We start from the raw sequence: 15300 nt of genomic DNA on the forward strand, positions 1-15300 counted from the left end.
GGAGGGAGGCTTCTCCCTCTTCCCCATGGGGGGCGGGGCAGTTCAGGGCCCGGGACACGCCCCTTGGGTTCCTCCCTGCGGAAGCTCTCTCAGATCCTGCCTGTCTGCGCTTGTTCAATTGCACAGACAGCTCCGCCTGACCTGACCCCCTGGGTCCTCCTCACACTGGGGTGGGGGTGGGTTCCCAGTGGGGTGAAGGGAGCGTTCTGCCTCACCCCAGGAATGACAGGGGTCCACCCGTCCCTGCAGCAGTGCCCTGCTTGAGGGTAGGACCAGACTCCCTAATTTAATTAGGGAAATGCGTAAGGATTCGGAGTTTTGCCTGGGACATCCCGCTGGGATCTGAGTCTGGGAGAAGAGCGAGGAGGATGGAGGTGGGGGGCTTTATTTGAAGATTAAGAGTTTGGGTTTCTCTGGTGGCTCAGACAACAAAGAATCTGCCTGTGATACAGGAGACCCAGGTTTGACCCTGGGTCAGGAAGATCCCCTGGAGAAGGAAAAGGCAACCCACTCCAATATTCTTGCATGGAGAATTCCATGGACAGAGGAGCCTGGCGGGCCATAGCCCATGAAGTCTCCAAAGAGTAAGGCATGACTGAGCGCACACAGGGGAGACAGGGGGTGAGGCTGGTACCTTATTGTGGGGTCAGGCAGGTGGGTGAGGATTTAGCATCAGGCTGGAACCCCATTTGGGGACCTGACTGAGATAAAGGATCTGGTATAAAGCTCTAGCCTCTAATTCCAGGCCCTAGATGGAGGCTGCAGGTTTGAAAGTGACTAAGCTCTTCGACAGAGACTGTTTGGAGAAAAAGTCTGGGACCCTGGAATTTAAGCCTGGGTGGGAGTGACCCTCCTCCACTACTGTTATTGTTCAGTCGGCCAGTTGTGTCCGACTCTTTGCGACCCCATGGACTGAAGTACACCAGGCCTCCCTGTCCCTCACCATCTCCTGAAGTTTGCCCAAGTTCATGTCCATTGCATCGGTGATGCATTCAGATATCTCATCCTTTGACGCACTCTTCTTCTGCCCTCAATCTTCCCCAGTAACAGGGACTTTTCCAATGAGTCGGCTGTTCACATCAGATACTGGAGCTTCAGTTTCAGCATCAGTCCTTCCAACCAGTATTTAGGGTTGATTTCCCTAAGATTTGATGGGTTTGATCTCCTTGTCCAGGGGAGTTTCAGGAGTCTTCTAAAGCACCACTTTTCGAAGGCATCAATTCTTTGGCATTCTGCCTTCTTTACCGTCCACTCTCACAACTGTACCTGACCACTGGGAAGACCACAGCCTTGACTATACGGACCTTTGTCGGCAGAGTAATGTCTCTATTTTCCACCACACTGTCTAGGTTTGTCATTACTTTCCTGCCAAGAAGCAGTCGTCTTCTGATTTCATGGCTGCAGTCATGGGGCCAAGTGCCATGATCTTAGTTGTTTTTTTTTTTTTTTTTTTTTTTTTAATAACATTTAGTTTTAAGCCGGCTCTTTCACTCTCCGCTACTGTGGGGTGGGGCAAAAAGGGCCCAGCTCCCGGCCCAGGGCTCCACCCTTAGCCGTCCAATCAGCGCTCAGCACAAACTTTCCCAATTCCCCACACCAGCTGTCAGCTGCCCCCCCTCCCTTGAGCTCCGCCTGGCCGGGCGCTGGAGCGCAGGGCGAGGCCAGGGCGGGGTCTCGGGCAGTCTCCTGCGGATCTCGAGTGGAGTCGGCCGCGGAGGGACTGCACCGAGCCCGAGGAGACGCCGCGCCCCGCAGCCGTCTGGGCTAGTCCCCCGCCTTGAGTGTGGGCCCCGCCGGGATGGGGAGTCGCCGGGGCCCGGGCCAGCCGCGGGCCGGCCTCTGTCTGCTCCTGGCCTCTCTGCAGCTTCTGCCCCGGACACAGGCCGGTGAGCTGGGAGAGGGGAAATAGGACCTGGAGTGCAGGGTCCAGCGAGTCTCCCAAAGACGCCGCGGAGTGGGGAATGCGGGTGTGCACGTTGCGTGGGGCGCTAGTGTTGGACTCTGGGCGGTTTGCGGGTGTGACAGTTTTAGGGGGGCATGGAAACCTGTGACCCTGTTTCGTGGTGTGTGCATGGGAATGCATGCAATTTATAGGTATGTGTGCGTGCGCAGCCATGAGCTTGGAGGCATTTAGAGTGAAATTATGTGTGTGCTCGTAGTGGGAGTTGACGATTGTATGGATATGGGCGATGGGATAATTCCTGGGAGAATCTGTGATTGAGTTGTATTGCGAGTGTGTGTCTGTGTGTGGGGCTGATTTTTAAGAATAACCGCGCGTGTTATGCGTGTGATTGTGTGTCTCTGGGTGACGCTATGAGGGCTGTGGTTGTGACTTGGGGGATACATAGGTAAATAACTGCCCATGAGGATCATTCTAAGGGGGATGGTAGGTGGGGACTTGTAGGGGAGAGGGTTGACCTGGGATTCAGAGCTCCCTTGGCGGCTCCCCAAATGGCTTCACCTTATTCTTCCTTTTCCTCCTTTGAGCACAGTTAGCGCGCTCCCACCTCCTTTCCCCCCCATCCCTGCCCCCCTCCCCCACCCCGCGCTCCCCAGAGCCGGGATCAGCACCATGGACAGGGCCTCGGGAGGGCCCTGGGGAGGGGCGAGACGGGGCGGGGCTCAGGGAAGGGAGGGGCGGAGTGTGGGCCGGGTGGTGGGGGGAGTGGAAGTTGCTCCCCTAAGCTGAGCAAGCCTCGGGTGTTTTTCCCGAGGAATTTCTCAGGGCCCCCCAGGGGGTCCCGGGGGCCACCGGACGGATGAGTCAGCGCTGACGCAAGCCCAGCTGTGCGGTTCTGGCAGGACGCCACGCCCCGCCCCTCAGGGTTCTGGGTCGGGGGCGCCCCGGGCTTTGGGAAGGTCGTGGTTCTTCAAGTGTGACTGAGGGGGCTTCCCTGGTCTAAGATACCCCAAGTCAGGCCCTCCCGGTAATCCTCCACTAAGGTGAACTCAGACGCAGCCCACCCCCACCCGAGCACCCTGGCCCCTCCAACTTTCTCACTTTCTCAGCAGTTCAGAGAGGTCCCTGTTCACGCAGATGATCCCAAATTAGCCTATGCCCCATTCCCACGCTCACACATCCACACAGTCGTGCGATCTCAGGCACGCATTCCGAATATAAGGCCACTGGGACGCCAAGAATGTTAAATACCTGATGCCCACGCCCAGGCAACCCCATCAGCCGTCCGCCACACGGCCTCGGCTTTTGTCACCCGCCTACACTTTCAGACTCTCACACGTTCTTCCACTGGCATCCACACAAAGCAGTAAATATTCTCAACCAGTCACCCACTCGCTGACTTGGCCTCAGGCTCACAGTTAACCCCACGCCTGCATCTCGCTCAAGTTTGAGCTATAACAATCACAGATTTCCCTGAATCACCTGCAGAACCTCTGACTCACTGCTGGGACCCCAGAACAAGTCCAAGAACTGCACCTAAACACTCCATCATAGACCAAATACTCACAGACATAGAGACACCACAAAGAACATGCTCAGCTAGTCCCTGGACCATATACAGTCAGTGATACACATGCCTGCAGTCTCACCCACATACACTATAGCACGTATACACATTTGCACATTCATATATAAGCTCCCCTACACATCTGAGGGGTCCCAGCCATGTCCCAGCCTGATCCCTGCCTGACTTTCTCCAGATCCTAGACCCCACCCAGCATCTCCCTGGGGTCCTAACCAGCACCGGGGAGAGTCTGTGGGGAGAAGGGCAAGCTGGGTGCTTGACAGACCCCCACCTTCTGGTCCTGCAGGCAGAACTCAATGCCTCTTGTGTATTTCCTTGTCACCAAGCCAGCTATGAAAAGAAAGGGCAGTTAGTTTCTGAAAGGCCATGACAGAAGGAACACAGATTGAAGTAGGAGACATTTGGGTTAGATGATGGGGAAGGCTTTTAAAATGTGATTGAGCAGTTGGTCGAGGGGAGATCCTTCTGAGTTTGGGTGAAAGGAGAGCCTGGGAGAGCCATGCTGGGTGGAATCATGGATCTCAGCCCTCCCCGGGGCTCCAGCCTGCAGAGAGGGCAGCTGGGCTGATTATTCCACCCAGGAGTGACCCTTGTGGTCAGGAGAGCCTGGGAGTCCAGATCTTAGCCCCAGGGGGCTGTAACCCAAATACCTCTTAATGACAGCCCAGCCACAGAACAGGCAATTCAGGCAATTAAAGATGGGGCTGGTGGAAGCAGCAGAGTTGGGGGGGGGGAGTGGGTATGGATAGAAAGAGAGAAAGAAAGAGAGAGAGAGATGGGAGAGTAATCCACACATAGAGATAGAGAGAGGCACGCAGAGAAAAACAGATGTGAGAACCAGGGAAGTACCAAGAGGCAGAGACAGAGCTAGAGAGTGAGAGCGAGCGTGAGTTAGCAAAAGAGAGAGGGAGAGGGACTGATTCAGAGTTGGACACAGAAAGTGGGATGGGGAGAAGGCGGGGAGGGGGAGAGAAGGAAAAATAGCAGAAATTTGGGGCAAGAGAGAGCTGAGGCTGGAACAGGGCTCTGTAGTCTGGTGAACGCGGGATCTGACCCAGGAGGAGCGGAGATGGGAAGCCCACATCTGAGCCCCGATCTCTCCCAAGTCTGGCCCCTCACCCTGGCTCCCTAATGGTGAGCTCAGCGAGCCGCCCCTGGGGTGAGGTCATGGCAGATTCGGCAGAATCTGGCTCCTGCCAAGAGGCTGGGTCAGGGGGTCAGTGGGACAGTCTGCTGAGAGGAGGGGGATCAGGCAGGGGCTTTGGGCCCAGGGGAGGACCCCACCCACCCTTGCCCAGCCATGTGGTTCTACTTAGCACTGGCCAGGCTGCACCGGGTGGGGCTGGTAGGACAGCCTGGGTTAAGATCTGACTGGACCAGTCTCTTCCTTTGCTGGGATGAGAGGGAGAGGGTCAGAGGGAGGAAGTCAGGAGGTTATCAGGGAGAGGTGGTCAGAGGAGAAGGTCAGAGAGGGTGATGAAATGGGGAGGTCACAGATTGAAAGAGACTGGGATAGGCAGAGGAAAGAGGTCCGGGGTAGTCAGAAGGAGACGGTCAGGGTCAGGCAGAGGAAGGTCAGAGGGCATGGCCAGAAATCAGTGGGGATCAGATAAAGTGTGGTCAGAGGGAAGAGATCCAAAGTGGCAGTGGTCAAAGAGAGGAAGTCCTGGGTGATGGTGGTCAGAGGAAGAAGCCAGGAGAGGTGGTGGTCAGAGGGAGGAAGTCATGGGTGAAGGTTGTCAGAGGAAGTCATGGACGAGCGTGGTCAGAGGGAGGATGTCCGAGGGAGCAGAGCCAAGGGAAGAGGTGGGAAGAATATACAGAAAGAGCCCCTCCTCTCTAAGCGGGTTTCCCCTGGCAAGGGGGCTTCAGGCCTGGGAAGCAGCCCCAGGGAGCTGGTGCGGGGGAGTGTGGAGAGGGGGACCGCCTGGCTCTGGGGCTCAGGCCAGGAAGCTTTGATTCATCCCAGAACTAGGTCAGCTTTTTTTTCTTCTCACCAAAAACCAAGGGAAAAAAAACAGGAGTCAACAGGCTGATGAGGCCGGAACAGCTGTGGAGGGGTGAGGGGAGCACGGGTCCCAGGCCTGCTCCTTCCCCGAACGCATAAACACAGTTGGGGATGCTGAGTCCTCCAAACTGGAGCTGCTCACACAGGGTCCTGGGCTTGTTCTAACTGCCCCGCACCCCGCCTTCTTTCTCTAGCAGATCCTGTGGATGTGCTGAAGGCACTGGGCATGCGGGGGGGCCAGGCTGGGATCCCTGAGGGACCCGGCCTCTGCCCCCAGAGGGTCCCAGAGGGCGACCGAGCATTCCGGGTGGGCAAGACTGGCACACTTGGTGTCCCCACGCAGGAGCTCTTCCAAGGTGAGTCGGGGCCAGAGGGGCTGTGGGTCATCCTGGGAGCTGGGGTCACAGCATGAACTGCCCCCTTCCCTCTGCCCTCCCAGATGGGCACTTTCCTGAGAACTTCTCCATCCTGATCACCCTGCGGGGCCAGCCGGCCAACCATTCTGTCCTTCTGTCCATCTATGATGAGGGCGGTGTCCGGCAGCTCGGCTTGGCCTTGGGGCCAGCTCTGGACCTCCTAGGTGACTCCTTCAGCCCCCTCCCCCAGCAGGTCAACCTCACGGATGGCAGGTGAATATGGGGAGGGTGGGGGATCCCGGGAGGGTGAGTGAGGAGCACCCCTCCACCGAGACTGTGCGCTTGCAGGTGGCACCGTGTGGCAGTCAGTGTGGACGGTGGGATGGTGACCCTGGTGGCTGATTGTGAACCTCAGCTCCCCATGTTGGCTCAGGGACCTCGATTCATCAGTACAGCGGGACTCACTGTGCTGGGGACCCAGGACCTTGGCGAGGAGACTTTTGAGGTAGCCTTTCAGGGATTGGGCTTCCCTGAAAGCTCAGTTGGTAAAGCATCCGCCTGCAATGCAGGAGATCCCAGTTCGATTCCTGGGTCAGGAAGATCCACTGGAGAGGGGATAGGCTACCCACTCCTCTATTCTTGGGCTTTCCTTGTGACTCAGCTGGTAAAGAATCCGCCTGCAATGTGGGAGACCCGGGTTCGGTCCCTGGGTTAGGAAGATCCACTGGAGAAGGGAAAAGTCTGCCCACTCTAGTATTCTGGCCTGGAGAATTCCATGGACTGTATAGTGTATGGGATTGCAAAGAATCAGACATGACTGAGTGACTTTCACTTCACTTCACTTCAGTGATGGGGAAACTGAGGCAGAGGGCTGAAGGAAGGTTTGTCTGCAGCCTGAATCTGGAGAAGAAATGGGAGAAGAGAACTATCCAGCTCCAATTCAGCACCAGGAAGCTGAGAGAAGGGAGCCCATGTGTTGTAGTGCATCTTTGGTGTCTGTCTGTGAGACTGTAAAACCACGATTCAATCATTTGTGATGGTGCATGGTGCCTGGCAATGCAGGAGACAATGCAGGAGACAAAAGAAACGTGGGTTTGACCCCTGGGTCGAGAAGATCCCCTGGAGGAGGAAATGGCAACCCACTCCAGTATCTTTGCTTGGAGAATCCCATGGACAGAAGAACTTATCGGACTATAGCCCATGGGGTCACAAAGAGATGGACACGACTGAAGCGACTTAGCATGCACACACATACTTGGCTTATGGTGGGAGGATAAGACTGTGATGCGTGACCACACTGGCTGTTGTGATGGTATGTGTTGCCAGCAAGGCAAGGTGTCCTGAGGCTCGGTGACAGACGTGTTTTCAATGTGTCATAAAATTGTCATGTGTGTCATAAAAATCCAGGGAACTCATTATCCGGTTTCTTTCTTTTTCTAAAAGAAAAAAGTGTCTATTATAACTGGGCTGGGTCTTCGTTGCTGCTGTGGCTACTCTCCAGTTGTAGTGCATGGGCTTTCCCTTGTGGTGGCTTTTCTTGTTGGGGAACATGGGCTCCAGGGCACGTGGGCTTTAGTAGTTGTGATGCATGGATTTAGTTTCACTGCAGCATGTGGCATCTTCGTGGACTAGGGATCGAACCCATGTCCCCTGCATTGGCAGATTTTTAACCACTAGACCACTAGGAAAGTTTTTGTTTCCCTTCTCGTCCCTGGTACCTTGAAGGGCACCAGACTCACAGTGGGTGTCACCATGTGCCCGAGAGAAAAGGAACAAATGTGCCTCTGATGGGACAGACGTTTTGGGGTGTGGCTTGTGGTTTGGCATTACCCTGATAGAATCTTCCTGCTCTCAGTTTTGGGGTGCAGAGGGATTTCTGGGGCTGTGGTGGGGCTATCCCTTCCTTATACTTAGTAGTGGTGATTTGAGTGGAAAAATACGAGACCCTGATGCTTGGAATGGGGATTGGGGTCAGGCTGTGGACCCCTTCGCCAACCCCCACTCTCTCCCCAGGGAGATGTTCAGGAGCTGGTGATAAGCCCAGATCCCCAGGCTGCCTTCCAGGCATGTGAGCGGTATCTTCCTGGCTGTGATGACCTGGATCCAACAGTCACCACGGTGAGTATGGGGCTTGTCCTGAGGTCACTGGCTCAGACATCCCTGGCTCCAGGTCTCAGGAATAAGTGAATTCTGAGTCCTGTCCATGGGGCTGAGTGACCCCCGCCCTCAAACCATTCGTAGGCATGAATGACTTTGACCTCCAGTCACATAACTGACCCTTGGCCCCAGATCATGTATTGACCTTGACCCCAGTTCCCAGGGCTGAGCAAGCCCTGGCTTTAAAACACAGGACCAATGGACCATGTGCCAGAATGACCTCCGGTGATCTGAGTGATGGAGTCTCCACTCAGGGCCTCTGGATCTGATTGGAATCCTCTCCCCAGGTCCCTCAGGGGGAGCCAGAAACCCCTCCCCCTAGGCGGAAGGGGAAAGGAAAAGGGAAGAAAAAAGGGCGAGGTCGTAAGGGGAAGGGCAGGAAGAAGAAGAACAAGGAAACTGTGGCTGTGAGTCCGCCTCCTGGCTCCCTGGACAACCAGGTAAGGGGTCTGCCCTTTGCCCGCCCTGCTTCTGGCCTCTCATCCCCACTGATCCTTGTGCCTCATCCAGGGTCTCCCCCTCTGGTCTCCAGTCCCTGACCTTTGACTTATCTCGGCTGACCAATCACTGTTGGGGGTGGGGCTTATCCTGTCTTAGGAGGTCTGTCATATCTTCCTCCCAACCTCCAGTTCTAGGGGTGGGGGTGCTGGAGGGAGGGGACACACCAGATGAGTACATTATTATTAGTGGGGTTCTTGTGAGGGCTACTGTTTAAGAAGAGCCACTAGCTGGGTTCAACGATGGGTTTGTTGGTGCGTCATTGTTTGGCGTTGACTGGTTGGGGTTATTCAGTGAAGGGTCACTCACTGCGGGGGGACTCATTGCAAAAGACCCTAATGGTGGGAAAGACTGAAGGCAGTAGGAGAAGGGGATGGCAGAGGATGAGATGGTTAGATAGCATCACTGACTCAATGGATGTGAATTTGCGCAAACTCCAGGAGATAATGGAGGATGGAGTTGCCTGGTCTAATAACATCCATGGGGTTTCAAAGAGTTGGATGTGACTTGGTACTGAACCGCAACAACAGCAATTAGGGGCACACTATTTGGACTCCCCAATGGAGATTACTGGTTGAGATGGGTTACTGTAAGGAGATATTTATTAAGGTTGATGTTGGGGGTTTCTAATTGGAGGGCACTCTTGGAAGGCATTGATGGAGGCCACTGTTGCTCTTACTGGTGTCACGAGTTTAGGGCTCATGACGGGGGAGTGTCATTGTTGAGGATCACTAATTGGGGAAGTTGCCAGTGGGGGACCATTGATGAGAAAGCACTAGTGGGGTCACCAGTTGGAATCACTATTTGGGGAGTGATTTTGGGGGGATCATGGATGACATAGTTAATTTGGGAGTCCCTGATGGGTAATTCGTTGGTAAGTCATGGATGGGTCATTGGTTAATGAAATTACTGTCTGGGGGGGGTCATTGGTTGGAGAGCACTAGCTGAGTTCACTTGTGGGTATTCGTTGTTGGAAGATCACTGGTTAAGAGGATTCATTGGTTAGGGGGTCACTAGTTAGTACTTCTTGTGGGGGTCATTGGTTGGGGAGGTCACTGACTGAAAGAGTAACTGGTTGGGGTCATTGATGGAAGTTGTTAATTGGGGGGCCAGTGGTGGGTGACTGGTTATAGGAATACCTGGTGGAAGATCAAGGATACAGATTATTAGGAGGTGTTTTGGTTAGTCATTGGTTAGGATTCTTAATGGGGGTCACTGATCACAGGTTATTAATTGGAGGGTCACTAAATTGGGCTTCCCAGGTGGAGCTAGTGGTAAAGAACCCACCTACCAATGCAGGAGACGCAGATTTGATCCCTGGGTTGGGAAGATCCCCTGGAGGAAGAAATGGCAACCCGTTCCAGTATTCTTGCTTGGAGGATCCCATGGACAGGGGAACCTGGCAGGCTATAGTCCATGGGGTCAGAAAGAGTCGGATACGACTGAAGTGACTTAGCATGCATGCATGCAATGGTTCATGACTGTAGGAATAATTGGGGGCCATTGGTGGTGGTCATCAGTTGGCAGGGCCACTGTGTAGGTGTCCCTGGTAGGTGCCCTTTGTTGGGATCCTTGTTTGGAGGGTCACCGGTTGCATTACATCTGTTCTCAGCATCATGGAGAAAGAGGTTAGCGCTTCAGCCTAGAACAGAGATGCCAGGACTATTCTACCCTTCCTCAGCCCCTTCCTCAGCACCAACCCTTCACTTGGGCCCCCACCACCCGCTTTGCACCCTGACCCAGTTCCTTTGCAGCTGTCTGGGCCAGCAGGAGCTCAAACTCTCCCTCTGACTGCAGCCTGGCTGGCTGACCACTGAGCTCTGCCTTGGGAGCGGACACTTGAGCTAGGCTTCCGGGAGTCTGGCCCTGAGTGCTGGACATTGACCTTGACCACTGGGCTTTGGATCCAGTCCTGCTGTGCCTCCCAGCCCTGGCCAGCCCCGACTGTTCTCCATACAAGAGGGCTCCCCCTGCTGGCTGTCCTCATCCAGCCAGCACACCTTCGCCTCCACAGGCCTACGGGTGCCCTATATACCTCTGATGGTTTTTGAGAATCCTCCTCTGTCCCCTTCCCTGGACTGAGTGCTCTGGGAGACAGGGTCTGTCTCTTCCTTCACCTTCCTTTTGCCTTTTTTTTTTTTTTAAAGTATCTTCCCTTTTCACCTTAAAAATTATTTATTTATTTATATAGCTGTGCCTTGTCTTAGGCTTCCCTGGTGGCTCAGATGGTAAAGAATATGCCCAGAATGTGGGAGACCCGGGTTTGATCCCTGGGTTGGGAAGTTCCCCCTGGAGAAGGAAATGTCAAACCACTCCAGTATTCTTGCCTGGAGAATCCCATGGACAGGGGAGCCCAACAGGCTACAGTCCATGGGGTTGCAGAGAGTTGGACACAATTGAGTGACTAACACTTTCACTGTGTTTATCTGTGGCACGTGGGATCTTTCTTAGCTGCAGCATGTGGGATCCAGTTCTCTGACCAGGGATTGAATCTGGGCCCCCTGCATTGTGAGCGCAGAATCTTAGCCACTGGACCATCAGGGAGGTTCCCTCCCTTCCGCCTTGATTGACCTGGTACTCTCTCTGTCCTTCCTCCAGACCTCCACTGACATCCCCAAGACAGAGACACCAGAACCAGCTCTGTCTCCGACACCCACGCCTTTGGTCATCACCACAACTGTGGCCTTTGGTAGCAACGTCACCATCCTAGAGGTTGGTGGGAAGTGGACGGGGCTGGAAGGGAAGGTCCTGGGGTGGTGGTGGCGGCAGACAATGAAGAGCTCGGGGCAAACTTTGGTCTGTTCCAATGTCCTCAGGAGGGCCTGGACCCTGACAATGGAACTGAACTGGAGACCCTGGAGACTGAGTTAGACAGAGAAGATGAAGAAGAAGGTGATCCCACCATGGGCCCCCACTTCCGGGCAGCAGAACAGTCATGGAATACTGAATTCCAGATCTTTCCTGTGAGTCTGGGTGGCTTAGGTGCAGGGACTCCTTCCTGGAGCCACACATGGCCACATTCTCTGTTTTGCTTTCTTTGCTCTTGCCTAGAATGCCTTCCCACCACCCCAGTGCAGCTGACAAATATTTATCTACAGATACTGTGCTAATGTGACAGGCATTGTGCTAATGAATGTCTCTGTGGGTAGGGTGATTCATTTGGCTTTTAGTCTAGGCATGATGAGAAGCCCTCTGGAGAGGGAACATGACTTGGGAGTTTTCAAAGCTCTCTCTGGTGTTGAACAGCCTATGGACTGTAGGGGGAGCCAGAAGGGCAGCAGGGAAACTAGCGGTCTATGCAAAAGGAGAATCCTGTGGACAGAAGAGCCTGGCCCGCTACAGTCCACGCGGTCGCAAAGAGTAGGACATGTCTGAGCGATTAATATACACATGCATGCAAAATAGAAAGTGGTAACCTGGATGAGAGTGGTGGTGGTGGGGGGAGGGCGGAGGGGGCGGATACAGATGAGTGGACTGACTTGAACCAAGCCCCATTTTGCTCTTGCTGCTGAAGGTGAAGAAAGATGCTAAGATGACTGGGGAGATGCATGGTGGCACCACTGAGTAAGATGGGGAAGCCTGAAGGAGGAGCAGGTAGAAAGGGTCAATGATCTTATTTTGGATGTGCTAAATTGGCAACTGGGCTTGCCTGGTGGCTCAGTGGTCAAGAACCCGCCTGCCAGTGCAGGAGACGCTGATTCGATCACTGGGTTCGGAAGATCCCCTGGGGAAGGAAATGACAACCCTCTCCCATATTCTTGCCTGGAAAATCCCATAGACAGCGGAGCCTGGCGGGGGCTTCAGTCCATGCGGTCCCAGACTTGACTGAACGACTAAACAACAGTGACAAATTGGCAACCCTTGTTCAGTTGTCAGTGCAAGTGATTGGTTAGAAAATTCTGGAGCTCAAGGGGTGGTCTAGACTGGAGATAAAGACTTAGAACTTATTAGCAGAGAGATGCTACCTTTAGTCCAGGGATTGGAGGAGATTGTCTAGAAAAATACCGCAGATAGGGAAGGCATCTAGGTTCTAACCTTGATGTTGGACAGGGAAGAAGGTGAATAATCCTAATCATTTTACCCTGAGTGCTTGTGATGTGCTAAGCATTGTTTTAACTTCTTCATCCTCCCATGGGATGTATAGAGCAGGCTTTGACCCATGAACTTTGCACGTGAGTCTGCTTGAGTTGAATAAGTCTCCAGGAGTTGAATAAGTGAGAGGCAGTTCCAGGATTAAGATCTCACAGCATATCCCAGAGTTCATGGTCTTCACCTTGCTGCAGCACAGCCAGCTCAAAACTGGAAGCTGAGCTGCTTGAAACATATTGGTTGAAGAAAGAACAACAGAAGCAGCTCAGAGAATGGACTCTGTGTATGCATGTATGTGTGTGTGTGTGTGTTTAGTGTGAAGTCAGTTAGCTGAGAGTTCTGTGTCTGAGTTCCAGGCTCACATCTGTTTTCTTTCCACCCCCTGCTCCAGGGTGCTGGGGAGAAAGGAGAAAAAGGAGAACCAGCTGTGGTCGAACAGGTAAGGGGTCTGGGGCTGGCAGAGTTGCAGGGGTATGGGCAAGAATGGGAGTCACACTCCTTTCTCCCCCAGGGACAGCAGTTTGAAGGACCCCCAGGAGCCCCGGGACCCCAAGTGAGTCATGACTGCATTCCCCTCTTCTTGCCTTTTACTTCCAGTTGGGGTGTTTGGTCTCCCAGGGTGGGGAGGAGTGTAACATTGCCAGATCATTCAAAGACTGTTAGATATTTGAGGCTCAAAAGATGAATAAAAAAGGGGATTGAGATGTAAAGTTGGAGGTTTATATAGATCAGCATAGCATTGAGGGGCCAGGAGTGGCTCAGGGATGGGGTAGGAAGGTCAACACGGGGCTGAGGCCAGTGGTGGGCTGCAAGTCCCCTTGGCTCAGACTTTGCACTTCTCATGACCTCTGTCCCTCTGTCCGCAACAGGGGGTGGTTGGCCCCTCAGGCCCTCCTGGCCCCCCAGGATTCCCTGGAGACCGTGGTCTACCGGTAAGAGAGTCTCTCTGGCATGTAACCTTTGGGGAGAGGGAGATTTCAAGCTGTGGAGCTGAAGCTGGGAGCATGGATGGGGCTGGAGACATCACCTTGGGGCTGGCATTGACCCCTCCTGCTCATCTTTCTCCCCATTTGTGAATTGCCATCTGGCTCCTCTTCCATCTTGGGGACGGGGCTATCCCCTGCTTTTCTCCTTCTGTCTCTATCCTTGAGTGTGTTTTGTCTCTTTCTCTCTATGTCTGTCTCCTCATCTCTCTTTCATCTGTCTCCTTTCTCTTTCTGTCTCTTTCACTTTTCATCACTTTCTCCCTCCCTCCCTCCATTTCTCTGTGTTTGTCTTGTCTTGTGTATCTTCTCTCTCCCTGCCCCCCTCTCTCCATCTCTCTGCCTTCACCTGTCTCTCTCCCTCTCTCCCGCTCTGTTTCTCTCTGTCCCCTCCTTCCCCTATCTTTTGCTCCATCTCTCTATCTCCATCCCTCTGTGTCTCTCATCCTCTCTCAGGGCCCTGCTGGCCTCCCAGGCATCCCTGGCATGGATGGGATCCGGGGTCTCCCAGGCACTGTGATCATGATGCCGGTAAGAGGGAGGCAGGCTGGTCTGGCCTTGGGGAGTGGAGTCCTGACCCAGGAAGTGGGGCCCTCTTGTAGAAGTTACCCTCACTACTAGTTGCCCTCTAGTTCCAGTTTGCAAGAGGCTCTCACAAAGGACCCCCAGTATCCTTCCAGCAGGCCCAGGCTCAGGCAGTTCTGCAACAAGCTCAGGTGAGGGGAGGATAATCCAGGGACTGTTGGAGGGTGGGGCTTCCCCATTGGCTCAGCGGTAAAGAATCTGTCTGCAATTCAGGAGATGTAGGTTTGATCCCTGGGTTGGGAAGATCCCCTGGAGAGGGGAATTGCAACCCACTCGGGTATTCTTGCCTGGAGAATTCCATGGACAGAGGAGCCTGGCAGGCTACTGTCTATGAGGTAGCATATAACTGAGCATGCATGTCGGGAGGTAATGGGAAGACATTGAGAGAATGACAAAGATGGGAGACACTGAATAGTCAGGAAACAGATGGATATTTAACTCTTGATGATGATTTTGTGGGGGTGTGGAAGACCTGAGGCTCTGTTCCCCTCTGTCTCTTCAGCTCTCTATGAAAGGCCCTCCTGGCCCAGTGGGGCTTACTGGACGCCCAGGTCCCGTGGTGAGTAAGGAGGCTGCATGGAAGAGGGGACACATCCGTGGAGATGACTCTAACTCAAACTCCCTCTAAGTGCATCACCCTATCTTTCTTCCTCCAAGGGTCTCCCTGGGTATCCAGGTCTGAAAGGAGAGATGGGAGAAATGGGGCCACAGGTGAGATTGGTGGGGTGAGGGGCAGGGTGGATGGGAAGGTGGATGTCTCCCATGGCCACAGGATAAAGTGCGAGTTGGGGAAAATAGCAAAAGGGCTGGTGATACACTTGCAATTACTGCCTTTTTGATGTTTGAAATTGTGGTGCTGGAGAGTCCCTTGGACAGCGAGGACATCAAACTAGTCAATCCTAAAGGAAGTCAACCCTGAATATTTGTTAGAAGGACTGATCCTGAAGCTGAAGCTCCAATAACTTGGCTACCTAATTCGAAGAGCCAGCTCATTAGAAAAGATGCCGAGATGCTGGGAAAGATTGAAGGCAGGAGGAGAAAGGGGCAACAGAGGATGAGATGGTTGGATAATATCACAAACTTGATGGACATAAGTTTGAGTAAACTTCAGAAGTTTACTCAAACTTCTGTGAAGGACA

The 15300-nt window shown here is 53.7% G+C and overlaps 1 protein-coding gene across 3 annotated transcripts in view; it reads left to right on the plus strand.

Annotated features, from left to right (window-relative positions):
• The first annotated feature begins 1619 nt into the window (after nucleotides 1-1619).
• Nucleotides 1620-15300, plus strand: part of COL5A3 (collagen type V alpha 3 chain) — a 44696-nt gene continuing 31015 nt past the window's right edge. The window contains exons 1-15 of one of the 3 annotated variants that reach the window (XM_044948649.2): nucleotides 1620-1886; nucleotides 5688-5849; nucleotides 5933-6122; nucleotides 6198-6354; nucleotides 7863-7967; nucleotides 8294-8446; nucleotides 11103-11216; nucleotides 11321-11467; nucleotides 12985-13032; nucleotides 13105-13146; nucleotides 13463-13525; nucleotides 14033-14107; nucleotides 14209-14292; nucleotides 14664-14720; nucleotides 14819-14872. In XM_044948649.2, the coding sequence (XP_044804584.2) occupies nucleotides 1799-1886; nucleotides 5688-5849; nucleotides 5933-6122; nucleotides 6198-6354; nucleotides 7863-7967; nucleotides 8294-8446; nucleotides 11103-11216; nucleotides 11321-11467; nucleotides 12985-13032; nucleotides 13105-13146; nucleotides 13463-13525; nucleotides 14033-14107; nucleotides 14209-14292; nucleotides 14664-14720; nucleotides 14819-14872 (1539 nt within the window). In that variant the 5' untranslated portion in view covers nucleotides 1620-1798. The remainder of the gene's footprint in view (nucleotides 1887-5687; nucleotides 5850-5932; nucleotides 6123-6197; nucleotides 6355-7862; nucleotides 7968-8293; nucleotides 8447-11102; nucleotides 11217-11320; nucleotides 11468-12984; nucleotides 13033-13104; nucleotides 13147-13462; nucleotides 13526-14032; nucleotides 14108-14208; nucleotides 14293-14663; nucleotides 14721-14818; nucleotides 14873-15300) is intronic. The other 2 variants (XM_006044430.4, XM_006044431.4) reach the window with 2 other exon arrangements.

Source organism: Bubalus bubalis, chromosome 9 (assembly GCF_019923935.1).
Source record: "Bubalus bubalis isolate 160015118507 breed Murrah chromosome 9, NDDB_SH_1, whole genome shotgun sequence".
NCBI classification, from domain to species: domain Eukaryota; kingdom Metazoa; phylum Chordata; class Mammalia; order Artiodactyla; family Bovidae; genus Bubalus; species Bubalus bubalis.